This window comes from Carassius gibelio, chromosome A3 (genome assembly GCF_023724105.1).
Source record: "Carassius gibelio isolate Cgi1373 ecotype wild population from Czech Republic chromosome A3, carGib1.2-hapl.c, whole genome shotgun sequence".
Lineage (NCBI taxonomy): Eukaryota > Metazoa > Chordata > Actinopteri > Cypriniformes > Cyprinidae > Carassius > Carassius gibelio.
The window spans coordinates 10,800,223-10,821,057 of NC_068373.1; the positions used below are offsets into that span (position 1 = coordinate 10,800,223).

At 38.5% G+C, this 20,835-nt stretch overlaps 2 protein-coding genes across 2 annotated transcripts; one reads left to right on the plus strand and one right to left on the minus strand.

The window, feature by feature from the left end:
• Positions 1–4: 4 nt before the first annotated feature.
• Positions 5–5,478, plus strand: LOC127946485 (ZW10 interactor). Its single transcript, XM_052543091.1, has 10 exons — positions 5–67; positions 440–536; positions 760–883; positions 982–1,139; positions 1,327–1,383; positions 1,502–1,644; positions 2,028–2,193; positions 2,596–2,735; positions 3,217–3,379; positions 4,267–5,478. The coding sequence occupies exons 1-10, from the start codon at positions 45–47 to the stop codon at positions 4,330–4,332; spliced, it is 1,137 nt and encodes a 378-aa protein (XP_052399051.1). The 5' UTR covers positions 5–44; the 3' UTR covers positions 4,333–5,478.
• A 1,049-nt stretch (positions 5,479–6,527) lies between these two features.
• Positions 6,528–13,948, minus strand: LOC127946486 (nuclear receptor subfamily 1 group D member 1). Its single transcript, XM_052543105.1, has 8 exons — positions 13,607–13,948; positions 10,592–10,903; positions 10,427–10,515; positions 10,136–10,280; positions 8,471–9,189; positions 8,201–8,386; positions 7,897–8,107; positions 6,528–7,535 (listed from the first exon to the last, which is right to left on the minus strand). Exons 1-8 carry the CDS (start codon positions 13,635–13,637, stop codon positions 7,339–7,341), a joined length of 1,890 nt encoding a protein of 629 aa, XP_052399065.1. The 5' UTR covers positions 13,638–13,948; the 3' UTR covers positions 6,528–7,338.
• Positions 13,949–20,835: the final 6,887 nt, after the last annotated feature.

Sequence of the window (20,835 nt, forward strand, 5' to 3'; positions counted from 1 at the left end):
ATGTTCTGACCAATCAGCGTTAGGCGGTAAGTTTCAAAACACAAATGGCGACGGAAAGAATTGAAGCGTGAGTATTGTCTGTCGAACCATAAAGATATATGGAAATATTTGAATTGTTTTTATAGCGCTTTATACGTTAAGAAATGCCCTTTCGCTATAAGAATCAAACTAGTTGTCTAGCAAGTCGTTATTTGGATGGCGAAAGCTAAACGCTCGAACTAAAAGTGCGTCGCCTTAAGTCACAGCTGTAACGTTAAGTTAACTGTAGTTTTACACACTGAACCGAGTACATTTTAATTTAATAATTAAAGTCATTTAGTTATTAATGCGTATATTTTGTATATTGTAATACAATACTGACGTGCTATGGTCCTTGTTTTTAAGAGCATGAAATATGAACAAATACGATTTGATAAACACTAATATTTTCTGCTTTCAGGCTTCTGGAAAGGACTGACCCTTCCTTCCTGAAATCATGCAACACCACCGAAGTGCAGGAAACCGGAGAGGGAGAAATTATGGCTCCCTATCTGATTGTAAATTTGTGTTCTGCTATGTGTAACTGTAGTTTATGCCAATAACTAATTTTTCCTTCAAATAATTTTATTTATTTTCAGTTGCATTGGCTAATACCCAATTGCCATGGTTTTATTGTAGTAACTATAACTCTAGAGCTGTGTTATAAAATTAGTTACATTAAACATATATATAAAGATGAATGAAATATTGCTGTTTTATGCTCTGTGTTTGATTGCGTAGGACTGCAGGCGAAAACAGAAGCATGCATTCAGACAGCTGTGTGTGGTGGATGACATGATCCAGCTGCTGGCAGGTCTGGAGTCAGTGGATCAGCTGCTGAGAGAGCCATGTCCCCGAAACCCAGGTGACACACACCTCATGGATCATTCTATATTACTGTTCATCGCTGTTCATTTGCTAAACGACGAGATGGTGCCTTGGTTCGTGTGTGTTGGCACACAGGTAATGAAGCTCGTTCTGCATGGAAGGCATTAAAAGCTGAATATCAAGAGAAAGTTCAGGAGGTGGAGGGGCTGATCAACACTCTCCAGGCTCGCACTGAGGAGCTTCAAGCTAAACGGAAAACCCTGGAGACTCTACTGTCCACTCTGCAGATAAAGGTAGACTTTTATCACTAAATTCAGGAGGAAAAAAAGCTCTTTATCGGATTTATCAAGCACATAAGATTTATGCATTGGATTAATCTTATAAAAAGCAGATTGCTGTTGTGTGGCCTTAAACTCGTGAATTTAAACACTGATAGCTGAATATAGATACATTTTTACATGAAATCTCATTCTTGTTCAGAAAGAGGAGTGCAAAGAGAAGGAGAGAATCACAGCTAAACGAAATCAGAGAGCTGAGGTAAGCCATCCACTCACTTTAGACTTCCAGTAGTGTCCACTTTTCTTCACCGAAAACGGCTGTGGGACAAACTGGTAGAATCAGCTTGCTCGAATTCTTACTCCTTTCTCTCACACAGAAACAGATCAGCTTTCAGTTGGAAGATTCCCTCCAGGCAGCGCAAAACGCTCTGAATGTGTGTGATTTGCAGCTCTCTAAGCTCAAGGATGAGGTTGAAAAACAGCATGCTCGAATTAGTGACTGGACAATATTAAGAGACGGGTGAGTATGTATAGACCTTTTTTTTTTTTTTTTTGCTACTGTTTTTGCTGTTATTCGAACTTAAAGATTCATCAAAGAATCCCCCCAAAATCTCAGATTCCACAGAAATACTGTTTTGAAAAAATAAAAAATAAAAAAGATAAAGGTTTCTTCTGTGGCAAATCAGCATATTAGACTGATTTCTGAAGAATCATGTGACACTGAAGACTTTGTCAGGTTAGATGGCATACTAAACCTGAGAAAGAGATAAATCCCTAATTTAGTCACAGTGACTGTGTTGGGTTGATGATTACAGTGAAGATTCTTCAAATATTCAAAACGTTTTTCCTGCACAAACACAATAAGCTCCCCTTCTCTTCCTCTAATGTTTCTTTGTCTCTCAGGCTGCAGACCTTGGTCTCAGTGACTCACAGAAACATGCAGTACAGGCTGCTGTCAGTCAGTTCCTCTGAGCTGTGCCTCGAGCTCTTGCCTCGTGCTGCCGAAAAATCACTCGAACCCCTGCGTGTGTCCATCACCATGACAACCAGCGATGAGTTTCATCTTCAGGTACTGTGTCTCCGCATATATTTCCCTATAGTAGTGATGCTGAGATCTGTGATACATGAAGTGAGTGATGAATTGCCAAAGAAAGAAGGTGCTTCAAAATTATAAAAAATATGTAGTTTGTAGTATGCATACACACACACTTCACTCACAGTACGATGATACTATAATTTGTTATGCTGAATTAAATAGGACTAGAATGAAAAAAAAAAAAAATTATATACAGCACTATTTACACTAACAAAACTTGGAACCTCTAAAACAATTTTAGACAAGCTTTTGAATCAGACTGATGCTGCCGGTATTTAAAAAAACGGATATTTTGTTTATATATCTTTTTAGCCTCATCTGGTTTAAATTTTCTTTGATTACATCAATGTAAAGGTATCTTTTTCTGTGTTCCAGGTGTTTCAGGGCACTGCTGGTCTTGTCGAGGAGGCGGTGGACGGGCGTCTTAGGCATGTGAGCGCCGCCCTTGTGGAGGTGATGGAGCGGTACATAAGTCAAGGAGAGATGCTGTCTGAGATTCAGGCTCTGCACTCCAGGTACAGTTTCCTTTAAAGTCTATACAAACATCTCTCATTAATCTTATTATCATTTCTATATTTTATGGCAGTGAAGTTCAGATTCATCACAAGTTACTGATGAAGAAAAAGGTTCATAAAACCAAAAGACGACATGCATTTCAGGCCTCTTTTTTTTCTTTAACCTGTGAAATGTTGTCGGCCAAATGTTCTTTTTTATTGCTTTATTTTTATTGCAAAAAAAAAAAAAACGACATAAATTATTTTTAATACTACACCATGCAAGCTTGCAGTAATGCATTTCATTCAAGTAACTTGTTCACCATTGTATTTAAAAAAAAAAAATGTTTCTGGTTTTATTAGATCTCAGTTGCTGAGAAATGTTTTAATTTAACAACACTTGATCTCAGCATTCTGTTCTATAAAGCAAGAAAACTGGGTTTACACTATAAAGCAATTTACTTCCTGTATCTCATTTGCATTTTTCTGCTTGTCTGGTCAGGTTTGCGATCGATTGGTGTCCTGCTGAAAAGCTTCTGATCTTCCTCAAGACTGCGACCACTGTTTGTCACCTGAGGGTCGAGGAGGGATACCCTTCACACGGCCGAGCTACTCTCCTGTCTGTGAGGAAAGACGGCAATCTGCTTGATATCGCCCATCTACAGGTGAGGAAGAGTGCAAAGGTTTTATTACAGTTCACTAATTCATGTTTCTTTTTTACTAGTCATGACACAAAGCATCAAAATATGGAAATATCCATGTCTTTGCTGATTTATGCACCAAATTTGTGCCTTATTCAAAATTCTTCAAAATTGTGCTCAACGTGTTCATGCTGACTTGGTTGGTCTTTGAAAAACATTTAAAGTTTTAAGAATTAAGTATGAAGAAGTACCATATTTTTCTTACACATTTAATGCATGTGAGTTTTTAATTTCAGAAACATTTTCAAGGTAAAAAGTTAAATAAATAAATATATATATGTATATATATCAGAAATTATTCATTTTCAGTTATCATTACCCTTTTGGGAAGTTGCCCCACATGTCATTTTACATCCTGAACTAACCTTACCTTAAAGTTTTTTTTAAATAGTAGCATAAATTATGCCAAATTATTTAACAGTGATTTCTTTTTATGAATTGAATTAATTTAATGATACATTCAAGTAATGATTTTTTTATTTTACTTTGTATTGCTTTATTACGATGTCAGAACAGTTGTGTGAGTGTATATATATATATATATGTATGTATGTATGTTCCAAAAGTATCAAAATTAATTTTAATACATAATTTGCATTAAAGTAATTGAAAGTATGAATTGCATTTTAATGCAAGTTAAAAGATCTGTCTTTTTGCATGTAATGTGAGCATGGTTGAGAGCCTTATCATGCAGCTTTGTGACCCAGCATTTTCTGAAAATATTCCCTAAGCCAATTAATTGTTATATCCCCTCTTATAGGAGGTCATGATGTTACCAGCTCAGATCCTTGCAATGTTTTTCTCTGCCATTTCTGAATTCAGTTTATTCATTCATGCATCACTGTTTTCAGCCGCCGGTGCAGCATCCTGTCCTGACAGAGTGGCTTGAGTTTCTCTCCTCCAATCCAGACATCTGACATCACCAGATTTACTCCAGCCCAGATCTTCTGGTTTGACTTCACCATGAATGTCATGAGTCAGAGTCTATTATATTACACGTAATCCACTGTACAGTTCTGGTTTCATTGCTGATACATATAAATTAATGTTTGTGTCTGCATTGTGAGTCTATTATCTAACCAACCCAGACTGCCATAATTATTAATAGAATTATTATTGGCATAAATAACCCATGCCAAAGCATTGTAAAAAAACAGCATTTCAATTTAAGTCTCATACTGTATGTTTTCAAGTAGCAAAGAGTTGTGCATTGTTCACTTCAGTAAATACAGGTCCCATGACATCTCTCTACAGTGTAGTTTAAATTTCCTGTGTCTAATAAAAAAATCAAAAAAGGTAAATAAACTGAATCTAAAATGTATTAAATGGCACCCGGTTTTCACTCCCTATTTCAGCTCTTGTTTCTCCACACTAGAGGGCAGCACTTCCTGTGTAGAGCCCCACATGCACATCTTTCCATCCACTATGGTCTGACATAACAGGTTAGGTAACGATATCTGGAGACTCAAGTTTATTCCTCTGCTGCCTGTATATTTAATACCCTTTTTTTTAACTTCACAACAGTTGTTTAGAATCATTGTTCCCTTCTGAAGTGTTGTATAATTCAATCTCAGACACGAAAAGCTGCTATCACGTTGGCTTCTGGCTTGTTACGAAACAAGAGATCAAATTTACAGTCTTTTTTTTCTTCCTGTGGTTGTTCTGACATACTCCACTCGACACTTGGAGCATGACTCCACTTTCTGAACCAGTTATCTGCGGCTTCAGGTGCTGCACAACAGGAGCTGCTCTCATTGGCCAGATAAGCTGTGAGGTTTGCTCTGGATTTGGCCAATAGGGAGCTGTGAAGCTGATTACGAGGGCACAGTGACCCAGTTCTGTGTGCATGTGTGTGGAGAGCATATTCTTAGCTTAGTCTGATGTCTGCGATTAGAAAGGGCCTGGACTACGTGATGTGCTTTGACAATAACCTTTGTAGATCACATAATGACTTCTGACCTTTTGAGTCCGTCGTCATCACCTCAGTAAACTATTGCTTTCTGTCCCTCTGTTTATCCTGAATAAAATCTGGTTTTGTCTATGTAATAAAAGCTTTAAAAGGATCTACAGAATTTGTAGTATCTTGTAATCAGTATTTTTTTTTTTTATATAGATATATTTGAAAATACTTTCTTTTTTTTATTTTCACATTGCTTTGTCATTTTAAAAAAGTACCGTTTATTTCTTGGTATCAGGGTAATGAGTTGATTAATAAAGTGTAGGTGTTTTTTCTCCCACTTGCTCAATGTTTTCTGATTACTCATGTTTACTGTTATTGGATGTTTTACCTTTATGCAAAAGTGTTCCTGTATTTCCTGTGTTAGGTAAAGGGATTCTATTGTGTCAAGATTCCGTTTATAGAACGTCACGTATGTAAATTTCCAGTATTTAATATTTTCAATATTTCTCCACTTTTTCCCCCCTTTCATATATGTGTAACTGTTCAAATACTTGGGGTTGGTAATTTATTAGTGTGTGTATACTTTGAAATATTTTTACAATATACGTAAACTATTCTATATTTTTTTTTACGTATTTATTTATAGTGATTCCTGTGTTGACAGAGCTGCATTTTAAGCATCATTACTGCAGTTTTTTGTGTCACTTGATCATTCAGAAATCATTCTGATATGATTTGCTGCTCAAGAAACATTTCAAAATATTAATTGCTGCTCGTTATTTTTTGTGGAAACCAAGCCTTTTTTTTCAGGACTTCATGAAGGGATAATTCAAAAGAGCGGCATTTATTTTAAATATATATATTTTTTTAAATATACGTGTGTGTGTGTGTGTATGTATTTTCTGTGACTTTTGATCATTTAAACTAGTTTATTTCTCAGTCCTGTTCAATGGCAGAGCTTATGGAAAGGAATTGGCATTATTTCCTGTCTTCTGTGCTTGTTACACACATCAGCTCCCACTAGAGGACCCAGTCTCAACCTTACTATTGAGGACAGAGATGGTACATTTTGCTCAGTGCTCTCTTGACATTAAAAAAAACAACTATTTAGTATACCTAGTATACTATATATATTACTTCATAAAGGTTTTTTTTTTGTCATTGAGTTAATATTTTATAAATTTTTACTTTCTTTACAATAAAAGTGTTCAGTACACAGATAAACCCAAATTTATTCAAGATGCAGGTTAAAAACATTACATAGAGATTTTTTTTCTTCAGATATCTACTTGAAAAAGATAAAACACTACATTCTCGTTTCATAAAATGCCTTTGTGAAGAAAACAACTGAAATACATGTCTTGATATTCTATAATATGCATACACTCTACTTATATATATCTGTGCTTGAATAGATTTATCATTTGTGTTGAGCATGTGAACTTTACAAAAAATATATATATATTATACATTTTAAAACATTTAAAGTATGTATACCATATTTACACATATTTTACAAAGTCACAGGGATGTGAATGTTCATGCCACGCATAGCTTGCATTATAGTAACAATGATCATCATTTTCTCTGAGTGTGGGTTTAGCAGGAACCCAGGCCGGACTGGGCACGAGGAGACGCTTGGTGTTTTTGTGCTGTCGTCCCCTCTCTGGAAGTGGCCTGGAGATCCCTTGCAACAGGCATTATGCACTTGTTCCCCGTGTAGATGCAGTCCACTTGTGATTGTTTTTGTCTGCTTTATTATTAGCTTAATCTTACCACCCATTTCAGGCAAGTACTGAAATTGGCTCAAGGACCCTTTTATCTGCCCTATATGGTGGTTATCAAGCCATAAAGGCTACTGACCGGCCATTAGACACCAAATCATCCCTTTAAATGTGTCATCAAGAGCTGTTAAGTGCCAACGGCATGAGTTTGCTTTCTGGTGTGTTCTCTTGGAAAAGAGTTCTAATGTTTGTGCCCGCTCTGTCTTTCAGTGGCCCACTTTCACCAGCTTCTTGCAACCTCAGACGTCAATGCGGAATGAGAGCAGCTTCTCTGAGTGCATGTTATTAAGCGTGCGCAGGTCAGGGAGTTTGAGCAGCAGCTTGGTGAATCGGGAGGCATCACTAGGGGCGTTCTTGCTGACGAGGGTTCGGAGAGCCCGGATTAAACTTTCCTGAAGCATCTCCACTGAATTCACGTTTTCAATGCCAGAACGGTCTGTGCAACAGAAACAAATAATGAAAGATTGAATTAATGAGTGGATCAAACTATGGTACACATATTTTTGAAGCTTTGGAATGACATGATTTAACTCATCCCTTTAAAGGTATAGTTCAGCCAAAATGTTTAATTATTTCATTATTTACCAAACCATCATGTTGTTTCAAACTTAATAAGGCTTTGGTTGATCTTCACAAATTAAGACATTTTTTATGAAACCCGAGAGGTTTCTGTCCATCGGTTGAAGACGTGTTTAGAGATCAACCAAAGTCTTCGGGTTGGGAACAATATGAGGGTGAGTTGATGACAATTATCACATTTAAGTGAACTTTCTCTGTAACACTAATATGCAACTGACCTGCAGACACCAGCACGACTGCAGTGAAGAGTCCCAGTTCTTCTGCTGAGAGCTCTAATGCGTTGAGTTTTTCACTGAAGTCGAACATGGTTCCCAGCAGATCGCCCATGCCCATGCTTTTCAGGGCCTCCAGGCTGTAAGTGGTGCCTGAGATGAACGTTACGGTCCTCTCTTTCACATTAAACAGAGAGGAGAAGCGCACCATGAGGACCTGCAGGAGATATTCAAAAAGAAATACGCACTTAGTAAAACTATCAAGACGTAGCTAGCATCATGATCTTGACACAAATCGACATCGACTTACCTCAAACGTTCCAGCCTTCAGCAAAGTGACCTGGTCGTTCTGGGGCAGCGTGCTAAACCCTGGGATGTGTTTGGCAAACTCCACCACCTCTCGCACCGCTGGGGTGAAGCTAAGAGAGAAGTCTTCCCAGATTTCGTGTGGTGTCTTGCTGGGGTCTGAGTAAGGATGCATGTTCATTGGGCAAGCCTGGAAAAAATATATTTTCGTCACTTCCAACTCTTATTTACTTGGAAATCACCTTTAAAGTCATTTTAATATCAAAGTTCTTACCAGCAGAATCTCCTTGCGTTTTTTCCACGGACAGCTCTGCCCCTGGGAGCTGCTGTTCATCTCCTGACTGTGGTGGAGGCTGAAGAGGTTACTGTTTGGAGGTCGTTGGCTGTTGTTGTTGAGCTGCTGATGTTGCCCAGGAGCTTGGGAGACCTGAAAATGGAGGCTACTGTCTGGTGGCACCTCGAAGTTGTTACAGTGTTGAGCGACATTATTATCATGGTGGTAGACGGTGTTGTGGCTATTGAGGTGGTATCCAGCCATGCAGTGGTTGCTGCTTCGGTTGTCCAGCTCATCGTTTTGGGGCAGCAGTGCTGGACCTAACTTATCATGGGTGTAGACAAAGGTCTCACGGTGTGCTCTGGTTATAGCGGCGATGGTTTTATCTACACCAGGACTGGAGCACGGTGGTGGAGAAGAAGTAAGAGCCGGGGGACTCTGAGCCGGCTGCACCGATGGGGAGGTTGGGGTCGGAGGGGAAGGGGACGGTGCTGTGGGAACTGTGGAGGGCTGGGCTTGCGGTCCCACTGTAAGCCCCGTGCATGGAGATGAGGAAGAGGTGGATGGGGATGAAGAGGAAGAGCAGGGGGTGTTGGATGTGATGCTCGCCAGCTGGAATTCATTCTGAAGCTGGTTGTTCACCATGTTGTTCATGGCGTTCTGCATCTCGGCCAGCATACGCTGTTTCTCGCGTTTTGGGATACGGCCGAAACGAACAGCTAGGGGTTAAGAAAGGAGAGAAAATGTCACAAACTCGTCATGTTTATGTTATATGAAAATGTTCTGTTTAGAAAAATTTCAAGGGATGTAGGATATAATGGTTCCATATCAGATACTGGGTGATATTTAAAAAATAATAATAGTAATAATTTATTTATCGTATCAGCTGATATTTGATATGTAGTGGTGTGTGCTCATTTTCACATTACTTAAGCCATAATCTTTAAAAAAAAGAAAACTAATAATTTAAAAACTAGTGCTATCAAAAGATTAATCGAGATAAATCACATCCAGAATAAAAGTTTTTGTGTACTGTGTATATTATATATATATATATATATATATATATATATATATATATATATATATATATATATATATATATATATATATATATATATAAATATGCATAATACAAATACACGCCATGTATATATTCAACAAAAACATGTTATTTTTATATATAAAATATATTTATATATAATGTAAATATATAAATGTACATGTATTTAAAAATATATATATAATGTATGTGTGTGTATTTTTATATACATAATAAATACACAAACTTATATTGTTAAAAAAAACTTTTATTTTGAATGCGATTAATCGCAATTAATCATTTGTCAGCGCTAATAAAAACATTTTACTTTTAACATTGCTTAACATTAGTACTAATATTAGTAATATTACTTTTAAGTATAATATTTAGCAAATATCAGAGTTAATATAAATTGTTATTCTGTACAATTATGTATATTGAAACTTTTTGTTAGTTTTTAAATAGTATAAAGTAAGTAAATTGTATTCATTTTAATATTTGTATTTATTGGTTATAATATTTTCGAAAGATACCAGGTTATCTGTATCATTCAGAATTCTAATATCAGTGCATCCCTAAACTTTTCTCTGTATTTTTCTAAGTCTGGTTGTATAGATATTTACCGTCACGGGACATTCCCACAGACAGACACTTTTTGAAACGGCACTGCTGGCACCGGTTCCGGTTGATCCTCATAATGGTGCAAGTTTCGTTCTTCAGGCACTTCTTGTACTGGATATTCTGCTGGATGCTGCGTCGAAAGAAACCCTGCAGACAAAGCAGAAAATATAAATGTTTTTCAATTAATGCTTCTTTATAAAAAAATATATTTACATTATAAAAGATTTGTTACAGATTGCAGTCAACACTATTTTTATGGTGCATGTGTATGTAAAGCAATGCTGTTGTCTTACCTTGCATCCCTCACAGGCATGGACACCATAGTGAAAACCGGAAGCCACGTCGCCACACACTTTGCACAGCAACACCATTCCATTCAGCTCTGGGGGGAAATTCAGCTGTTATAATCTTGCTCCTAAATACCATACTATACATTACTCATGTTTTTTATTGCTTACTAGTAAGGGTGGCAACTGATTTGTTGGGTGAATTGCGTGCACTTCCACCGTCTTCGCGGCCTCTTGGGGATCCACCAGAGCACGATGAGTTTCCGTCCTCTCCTGATCCTGAACTCGAGCTGCTGCTGCTGCTGTTGCTGGTGTACATACGAGAGGAATCATGGGATCCATTGGGGGATGGTGGGAACGAAGAGCCAAAGTAGGGTTGTGAAAGGGACTGTAGGCTGCTGTTGGAATTCTCATTGTACATGGACACAGGGCTGGTGCGGTTGGGAGAGCCACCACACGATCCGATGTATGATATTACCCCACCTAGTGACAGAAGAGAAAGTCACATTTAATAGATAGTCCTCATTGCTGCAATGTGGAAACACAAAGAGAGAGAGAGGCCCACCGAGAGGAAGCTGAAAAAGTTCTCAGGTATTTTTTCTCCTCCCTAAAATGGCCTCGTTAAAATGTTCCCATAAATACTTCTCTCCGCTATAAAAGCAGCTGCACCAAAACAGATGGTGCTATGGAAACAAGGAAGCTGAGGGAGCTAGAGAATCTGTTTTTGTGGAAAACGGATACTTTCTAGGAACTGTTATTGTAAACTGCATGGGGGCATAAAAAAAGAGAAAATACAGCGACCGACTCTTTTCTTCCTGAGTTTGTGCATCAGACGGCGTTTTTTGTGGTTTATAGTTTCAGTTGCACCAGTGTTTCATGTGAGCGAGCCACTTTGGTTTATTATTTCCGTTTATAAAACACGCAACCTTGCATGATGTGTCAGAAGCACATGCCTAACCATGTGTGCATTAATGCATGCTATTTACAACTCTGTTTTGTTTGAGTTGGATCCTACTCATCAGCGTCCATAAACTCAAATCAGATAAGACTACTCTTAAAACCTTGGCATTGACTCTAGCATGTGCACTATTCCCTAGTGTCTGATACTTCCTTCTGCCTTTTCCGCCTGAAATTAACCACAGTCCTTCGCTCTCATTTTACAGTTTCCTCATCAATGCACATGATGGAAACCATATTTTGGTGAGATTTGTGCTTATGTTGTAAATGATGGATGGATGGATGGATGGATGGATGGATGGATAGATAGATAGATAGATAGATAGATAGATAGATATTGCTAAAAAATGGTATTATCCTATGAGACTAGAATTATGTTGAGATGTCTTTGCAAGTATAATCTTTACAGCACTTTGAATGTCAAATGCAAACTGCTGTAGGTGTTACATAACAACTGTACACTAGCACAAAAGGTCAAAAAGTCACTGTGTCAGGTGGAGCCAAGACAGAGAAATGTGCTGTAGCTTTGACTGCCCTGTGGTGCTCTAGAAAACTTGTCTCGCATTAGATTTATCAATGCATGTCCAATAACCTGCAATTTTGACTTAGTGAGTGCACTGTGGATATTTCTGGTAGGCTATAGTTATATGAAACGGTGGGTTCAGATGGTCAGATACGTTCCTTTTCTGGCTCCTGGTTGTGTTTCAGTCCAAACACATAGACTGTCAAAGGAAATGTGTGAGCACAACGCGCGCGCGTGAGCTGTTAAAGCGCGTCATTGGGGAAGCACGCCTCCCTTCCACGTGCGCCATACAAGGACCGCCTTTCAACGGGACTCGCTTCTTTAGGCACGCCTCTCAAAACACACCCGCTTTTTAAAAAAAAACTTCAGCGTTGATTTACGCCTACACGCAATGAGCAAGCCTTTTACACTATACTACATTAATAAACGCTGTCAGTGTTTACGTTGTCCCGTAAGCCACAGTTAAAGGGTATTGTAAGACGATGCGAACCGGAAACCGTCTCATTCGTGATTAAAACTAAAAACTACATCGCTCAGTAAATAGTAAACATTAAATAAATCCTAGTAAACCTTTCCCCAGTTCATCATATGATTTATTAGAATTGAGTCGAAAACATTCGACGAGGACAAACAATTTCATAGGCTAATTAACTAACTCTAAAACTCTTTCCTAGTTGTTTTATTAAGTAAAGTTAGCAAGCATAACTCGCTCATAATAAATGTGTTAATTGCAAGAATCTATAAAAGGCAGAGGAGGGGATATTTTGTGACGCTGTATTCCTGTCAAAGGGAGAGAAAAAAACTGTTACGTTAAAGTGGATCAATTTCTCGTCCCACTTCTGCAGTGAACACGGGTTACAGTGAGGTCCAGCCCCGCGCATCGCTCTCCGGTCCAATCGCAGCGCGCACATGGCTCAGACTGCGGCGTCACACACGGGCTCGCGCTGGGAGGGCAAACACGGCGCGAGGCGGAATTATGTAATGAGCGCCTGCGCTTACCAATGACTGTAGGCGGAGATCGAATGAAAACAAAAAGCACATGGCTAGGCACGGCGGTCCATGTGAATCGAGCGAGGATCTTCGACGCTCGCCTGCATCACAGGGATGTCCGTACACCTGACTTTGCAGTTATGACCTAGTTCCCCGAAATTCACGAGAACAGTGCCTTAACCCGTGATGTCCTCCTTGCCATAGTTATAGTATTTACCTTCTATACATATCCAGAACTTTTATCACACCAGATACCACAGAAACATTAAAAGTATGCATGCTAGAACAGCCGTTTTCATTTCGCACATATTATGTTTTGAGAAGGCATAGTGAAGTAGCCTATTTACACACGCAAAAAAGGTATTATCATAATACTATTATGTACATATTTAAACACACCTTCGGGACTGTTTATTTCAGAACCATGTCTTAAATAGGCTGTTACAAGTTGACGAGGTTATTCGTCGAGCTACACCGCTAAATCGATTTACTAACATGTCAGGAAGGGAAATTATTAGGCTATATATCTGTGCCGCCCCACTGCGCCAAGATGTGCTTATAAATGTACAGTGTAGATCCGTAGCGCAACGCACAGTAGTGTGTAATACAAACATACTAACATGCAATTTGACAGTGAAGCAGAGAGGCGATTGATGAATAATAATAACAACAACAGAATGATCAACGAAGCTGTTTCTTAAAGCAGAAAGACTCACCTGTGTTGTTTGTATCTACTGCAGTCGTCATGTTGAGCCTCAGTAAAGTCACGCAGGTTTATGACAGAATCTCCAACGCAACACACAGAGAGATTCACTCTCTCCAGATGCACTTCAGTGTTTCTTACAGATCAGTTATTTTTTACGATAAAGTCATAACTGTAACGTAATGACCGTCCTATAACCGCATAAAATACGAGCAAAAGATGAGAAACTCTGCGCAAAGACGTCAGGGAAATTTGGTTAATTCAGTTCAAGTGTATCATACGCCAGTGCGCTCGTCACTCGCCCTATCTGTGTCGCTCTGAACTGTTCTGTCAAGTCGACCCGGTTTTGCTTTTGCCTCGTTCCAAGGAGCATGGATGAGATGAGCGCAGGCGCGCGGCTGCACGAGGCTTGAAATGTGTACATGTGACCCCATGAGCCTCGTGGCCCAGTGACACAGTTTCTCCAGAACACATCTCGGTGCGTATTTCAAAAATCCCCACGCACGTGGCTGCATCGGCATTGGGAAATGTAGTCTAATGTGAAGAGTTTGAAATCGCCTGTTGTCGAGAGGAATAGTTTGTATGACTGTATCTGGTTTCTTGCATCTCATGCGTGAAACGTGTTTCTGATTGAGCCAATGAGGGGAAGTAAAGGTGAAAATCTCCGGTACCTACTCCTTGAACATTTATTCAGAATGGTGGAAGATCTTTGCTCTCGCTACAAAAACAATGCATAAAAATGTAATCGCGAATATTACAGATCATGTCTAATTTGCAATTTCAAATTGTTTAATGTCTGATATGATGTCTGAAAATAGAATTCTTCTGTATTATCACCTGAGTGTATTGATTATTCCATAGAAAAACACAGAGAAATTGCAGATAGGTGTAGGATATATATTATACAAAAAAGAATAAGTCCATATTTAGATAGCTAAGTAAACGTGCATGCTTATGTTTTGGAATTTCTTGTTATTTAAATTGTTGTTATTTAATAATTCCACAGCTTAAGAACGATAGTGTAAACTTCAGCAGATCTTCTATGTTAAACTTATGTGTATATATCAGTATATGGTCATTGTTCTTAAGGTGGATTTCTTCCCCCAATCTTCCCCTATACGTGTGTGTGTGTGTGTGTGTGTGTGTGTGCTCTTGTTTTTGTGACATATCAGGACACAACTCTGTATAATGACATGGGTATGACACAGGTATTACAAGGAGAGAGTGACTTATGAGGACACAACCCATTGTGCATTTTTACTTTCTCAAAAAAAAAAAAAAAAAACTCATTCTGTATGGTGAGTTTTTTTTTTTATGAGAAAGTAAAAATGCACAAAGTTTCCTGTGAGGGTTAGGTGTAGGGGTGGTGAAGGGCGATAGAATATACATTTTGTACAGTATAAAAACTATTACGCCTATGGGATGTCCCCACTTTTCACAAAAACAAACGTGTGTGTGTGTGTGTGTGGTTATAATATGCAGGATGTACAAAATCCTAATGTCTAAAGTCGTGTGTTTTGGAGTTATTTTGACACTTTTTTTGTCCCTTTTTAGCATTTGAAGCTATTTTAAGGTTATTTTCAAAACAGCAATTTACCCCCAAAATAAGTTTCCACTGTGTCCCAGATAAAGCGCCTCCCTTAGAGAAAAACGCACCAGCCTTTGGAAAGCCATTATCCTCTTTTGGGGCTCCGGCAGGCACGTGGCTGAGAACAAGCAGTGCTACTTATTAAAATAAAATAAAAAAAATAGACCATCTCGCAGAAATGAGAGGAGTCACATCTGTAACATCTATTATGCTGACCATGGTGGCGCTGCATGAGCCGCTATTGCATTCACGTGAATCACTCTGGAGCCTTACTGCAGGTATGAATAATCGGTCTCACCTGTATAAGAACCGTGCATGACGCAACACGTGACAAGCGGGTGGAAAACATAAACGTGATGATTCACTGGTGTGACGAAGAACTGTTTGCACCAAGTATTGCCTGAAGTTGTGCATTGACCACGCCTGATGCTTCTATTTTCGGACTGTGACTTTATGAATTTTTGTGCTGGTTGTTTAGACTATCGCGGACACGGATAACATAGCATAAGCGAGATGGTAAAGCTTTCGTCACATTTGCACATCACGTTACCTTGACCAAACACAGTGTAATCAATTGAGTGGACTTACAGCTCTTGTAGCAAAAGCACGACTGTGTCCCAAGTGTGTTTGACACGTCGCTGAGTTATCACATGCAAAATCACTCCGCTTTACACGCGCGCGCACACCTCACATGGAGCGCATCGGTGTACCATAATCTTTGTTTATACTGTTACCAGACACTCAGTATCTTGGTGCTAGATTTTAAAGGCAAAACTTAAACGGACTTTTATGTCGAACTTCGAATTTTATGCTACAGTGAGAAGCATTAATTAATAATGAGTTATTTTGAAAAACAAACAAACAAAAATTCTCCAGAAAGTGATTTGACACTTGTTTTTAAAGATATGCGTTCATTTTTAAGTAACGCCCCTCTGACACGCTTACATAAAATATTTAAAGCCAGTTGTTGATTCGATTGTATACAGAATTAATTAGCTGCAATACTAAATCCTACACTGTTTAAAAACCTGTAATATTTACAGTAAAATAGGCTATTGGCAGCTATGGTTGCTGGAAAAAAATTCAACATTTTAGGTTTTACAAACTTGTGATACCACCATGAGAAAGGTGATGAGAAAGGCACATGATGAACCAAAGTTCATCCCAGCTTTTCCTCAAGCTGAGAAGGGAAATACTTATAGAAGGTGCACAGTGTCATTCACACAAATACCAAAACACATGATACTGATATAATGCAATAAACATTATTTTAACAACATTAGATGTAAGATAAAACCATAATGTATATAAGAAAAAACTGAGAAGAATCCTTTTTCTAAAAGAAAAAACATCAAATGTGAATTGACAGGGTTTTGCTCTGACAATGTTTTTCTTGTGTTTTGGTTCATGCGTCTATGTCTTGTTTCAGCCTCGTTTGTTTTTCTTGTCCATGTGCTTCCTAAGCCCCTCCTCCTTGTTTCCTCTTTGCCACGCCCTCTTGTCTATTATGCCGCGTTTCCACCGCAGGAACTTTACCCAGGAACTAGGGACTTTGGTCTGTTACTCGGTGTGTTTCCACCGCAAGAACCAGTAACTAAATAAAGTTCCGGGTAAAAAAATGCCCCTCAGAAACAGTGGCGGATACAGAACGTCATTAATAGGTGGGTCTGGTGAATATATGGAGGGGCCTCTGGTTTTTTAATCTTATACACCTGATTCCCAGGCTCCGTATTATAGAGCTTTCACACTACGCGCAGATGCGGTCCGGCGATCCATTCCATGTGCAGTGCAGTGCAGAGATCGTTTCCGCACCGAGTCTATTTCTGATGTGCTGCACGCGCTGAATTAAAGTGACAGGCTGACAGTGCATGGTTCCTCAAAATGAACACAGATTGACATGAAAATATAATAATCTCACCATAAATGCATTTAATGAAATGAAATGTATTAATCTCACCATAAATGCATTTAATTATACTCTTTTACACAGTCATCTTTTTTTTTTTACTTTAGGACCGTGGTAAAGCAAGAAAAAATAAAATTTACTTCAACAAGGCGACATAATGAACTACTGTCGTCTCATTCATGGTGGAGGTGAAAAAACAATTTCTTTGTGACATGCAATATTTATTGTATTAAAACTTAAATGCAAAAGAAAAGGCATGATAGTCGGCTGTTTTGTCAATTGTAAGTTTTAATTTGAAATGTTTGCGATTTAATATAAGTACTACATGGTTAAATATTTTACCACCTGTTTGAGCAACTTAATATATAAATCTATATAAGTAGCACTGAATAATACGTTGTTTAAATTGTGTTAAAACGTTTATTAAAGAGTGTATATGTACAAAGAGAATCGCAATGCTGACAAACCTTTTTTTTTTTTTTTTTTTACTTTTTTAATAAAAGTTTCTGATAACTTCTGGATTTGAAATATGTGGTTATGTGAGTATGTGTTTGTGGTAGCCTACAGTCATGGATCAGTCACGCACTGCACACACGGTATGTGTGTTTCACAGTGTAACAGTGGCGTTAGGCCACTTTTAAGTCAGTGCGCGCACAGAGAGCGTGTGGCTGGCCCGTGCAGAAAAAAAAAATCAGAAGACAATGAGCTGATTTTGTGTTTTAAAAAGAATCATGACAGAAAAAAACAGGTATGCTATGTGTTATATATTCACAAGGCAAACAACCAAATGCTTTTATTAATCTAATTGGGTGGGCCACCCATAAATCCGCGCCTGCTCAGAAAGTCCCTGCTGGCGAGATGGTACTTTTTCAAAGTTCCGGAACTTTCGGGGGCGGGGCTTGGAGCACTAAACATCCTGATTGGTTGAGTTCACGCAGCATTGGTTGACTTCAACCACCATTTATTCAGATCAACATTTTCAAAATATTACTGTTATTGTGTCATGAAATGTAATTTAAAAAGTATTTCAGGCGACAATGTAGTTGTTTAAAACTCAAATCTGTTGTTTAAATAGACAGCGCCTATTTAAAAATGTTTTTTCGCCGATCTCGTAGACGGTGAGCTCCACTCGATCAGCAAAGCTCAGTGATCATCTATCTGCCGAGAAGCAGCCTCACCTCGGCTAGACCTTCTCATATGTGCTGCTGGCTCTGATGTCTCTTTAGTGGTTAAACATAAAATATAATTTGTTTTGGGTAAATCTAACAGGTTATCTTTGGTCTGTATTCAATTTATTTATATGTTAAAATGAAAATAAAAAAGGCAAATCTATATAATATTTCATTTCATTGTAATGGCTGTATATACACATATCCCTGAACTAAGTACATTTCTGCAGCTGTTATTATGTTTAAATGAAAACGAAAAGAGGCAGTGGTATTTCATATCCTATTTCGTTTTATTGTAACTATACAGAGAGGAAAATTGCAATTAGCCAAAGCGAGCTGACTGAAGATATCAAGTACGCTGCTGTTTTCAGATTTACCGGATTTGCATCGTCGCGGACATCACACTCCTGAGTCGAATAAGCAAAGTCTGAACTACCAAGGATGCACGTCCAAAATCAGTGTACTTTGTATTGAGAAACACGTGCAGACCTACATCACCAGTATATTTGCCTAATCTTCCCAGTACTTTACACCGTGGTGGAAATGCAGAAAGCAACAGGTCTGGGGGGAAAAAGTTCCTGCGAAAAAAAGTTCCTGGTACAAATGTTCCGGGTAATTTTGGTGGAAACGCGGCATAATTGTGCTCACCTGTTCCTCATGTGTTTTCCTCTCTACTTATAACAAGTATGGTCTCTGCAGGAAAGTAATGGGAGTTACCAGATCAGGGTGTTTTTACACTATGATACCTGATTGGTTGACGCCATAGTGACGTTAGGTTTAGGGGTGGGGTTGGGTAAGGGGGATCATTTAGATTGCATGATTTAGAAACACCCAGCAGTTTGACAACACCCACAAGGTGATAAACGCCCACTTTTGCTCTATACAGAGACCTAAGTCTCACTTAGGCCCCGTCCACACGGAGAAGCGTTTCTGTGAATACGCACAAATTTATCAGATAGGCGTTTCGTCCACACGCATCCGGCGTTTTCTAAGGTGAAACCGCTATTTTTTGAAACCAGGTCCCAAAGTGGATAAGGCCCCGTCTTTGCGTTTTCGTCTGAACGGCTAATCAGTATATTATCAGAAACGATGACGTCATCAGCCCACGTCTCCCCCCTAGTCAGACACCTCTACATCACGTAACAGCAACAAAAACATGAACAAACACTGAACGATTGTCTTTTTATTAACTAACATTAACACAGATTAATAAATGTATTATTCCATGTTCGATTGTGTACCACACGCAAGGTTTATTAGCATAGTCCAAGTCTTCTTCTCTGTTTTTAGTGTATCTCTGTGTCAGAATTACAGCGCCACATACTGGTCTGGCATGTATACTACATCATTTTGCGGTTTCGTGTGGACGCGGATATTTCTTGAGACGAGGAAAAAAAAGATCGGATTGGGGTAAGCTCCTTCTCTGTGTGGACGGGGCCTTACAGTGCCCCTTTCCCTTTTGTGTTTGCTGGTACGTGGTCATTTCACCCCCTCTGTCACTATCTTAGTCGCTGTCTATGGCTGAATATGTGTCCCTGTCTCCCTGCCTGCCTGGTTGGTCTTGTGCCCTTATAAGTGTAGTTCCATGTCCTGTCTTGCTCCTTGTTTAGTATCTTGTTTGTTCTTGTTTTTTACTTTTATTTGTAATACTTTAGTTTTTCTATTCCTGATTCTTGGTTATGTTTGATATTCTCTTGGTTAAATTTGGTAATTCCTTACTTTTGAATTTACTCTTTATTAGTTAATTGGTTTATTTTTTCCCTTGTCTTCGGTTTAATTTGTGTTTCTGTGAAGCTTTGTCCTGTCTAGTCTTGTGTTAGAGTTCCTGACTTGTTCCCGTGTGTCCTGCCCTGGTTCTTGTATAGAATTACATTTGGTTCAATATAAATGAACAAAACTTTATGAAACAGTGAAGTGTTTTTCTTCCTTTGTAATGGCGTATTTTTGATAGTTTCTGAAAAAGTTACATTCAGTTTTATAAAATTTCGTTTATTTATATTGAACCAAATGTAATTCCATATTCTTCCTGCCTGGCACTTGGTCTGCTTCAGAGTCGGTGGTCAACAAGTGTCTGAGCTCTGCTCTATGGTGCCTTGTGTGGTCTTCGTCATCAGCCTGGTCTTGCCGCCCCCTCTGTTGCCAAAGTATTCTGCCAGTTGTTTTCTGAAGCTGTCCTAGTGGCCTTCCCTAGCTGTTTGTGTGCCTGTTGTGGTATCACTTGTGCACTTCACTACCCTCCTGTATCAGTCTGTTTTGTTAATTAACCCTTGTTATCTCACACTGCAATTGGGTCCTCCTTTCTAGATCCCTGACAGTGAAGTGTCATGCAGGGAACTGAATGTCAATTTTTATGGGTTTTTCACTGTTATTAATACATAACTTGTTCCAAATACAGTAACTTTTAACAGAAATTTACTGTAAAATTACATTAAATGTAAATAACTTTAAATTTCTTTACTGTGGCATTTTTAGTCTTTTACTATGTATTAAAATCGTTTTTTACATTTATGTTTTAAAATACATTAAGTCCATCAGAGATATCATGAGTATTATAAATTTGAGCTTAAATATGTAGATCA

Bases quoted from the DNA above. Each gene is read 5' to 3' on its own strand.
- LOC127946485 (XM_052543091.1), top strand. From the start codon at position 45: ATGGCGACGGAAAGAATTGAAGC. The intron at 1,384-1,501 runs GTAAGCCATCCA...TCTCTCACACAG, and splicing joins AACGAAATCAGAGAGCTGAG to AAACAGATCAGCTTTCAGTT. The intron at 2,736-3,216 runs GTACAGTTTCCT...TTGTCTGGTCAG, and splicing joins ATTCAGGCTCTGCACTCCAG to GTTTGCGATCGATTGGTGTC.
- LOC127946486 (XM_052543105.1), bottom strand. From the start codon at position 13,637: ATGACGACTGCAGTAGATACAAACAACACAG. The intron at 10,516-10,591 runs GTAAGCAATAAA...ATTTCCCCCCAG, and splicing joins ATCAGTTGCCACCCTTACTA to AGCTGAATGGAATGGTGTTG. The intron at 9,190-10,135 runs GTAAATATCTAT...CTTAACCCCTAG, and splicing joins TGTGGGAATGTCCCGTGACG to CTGTTCGTTTCGGCCGTATC.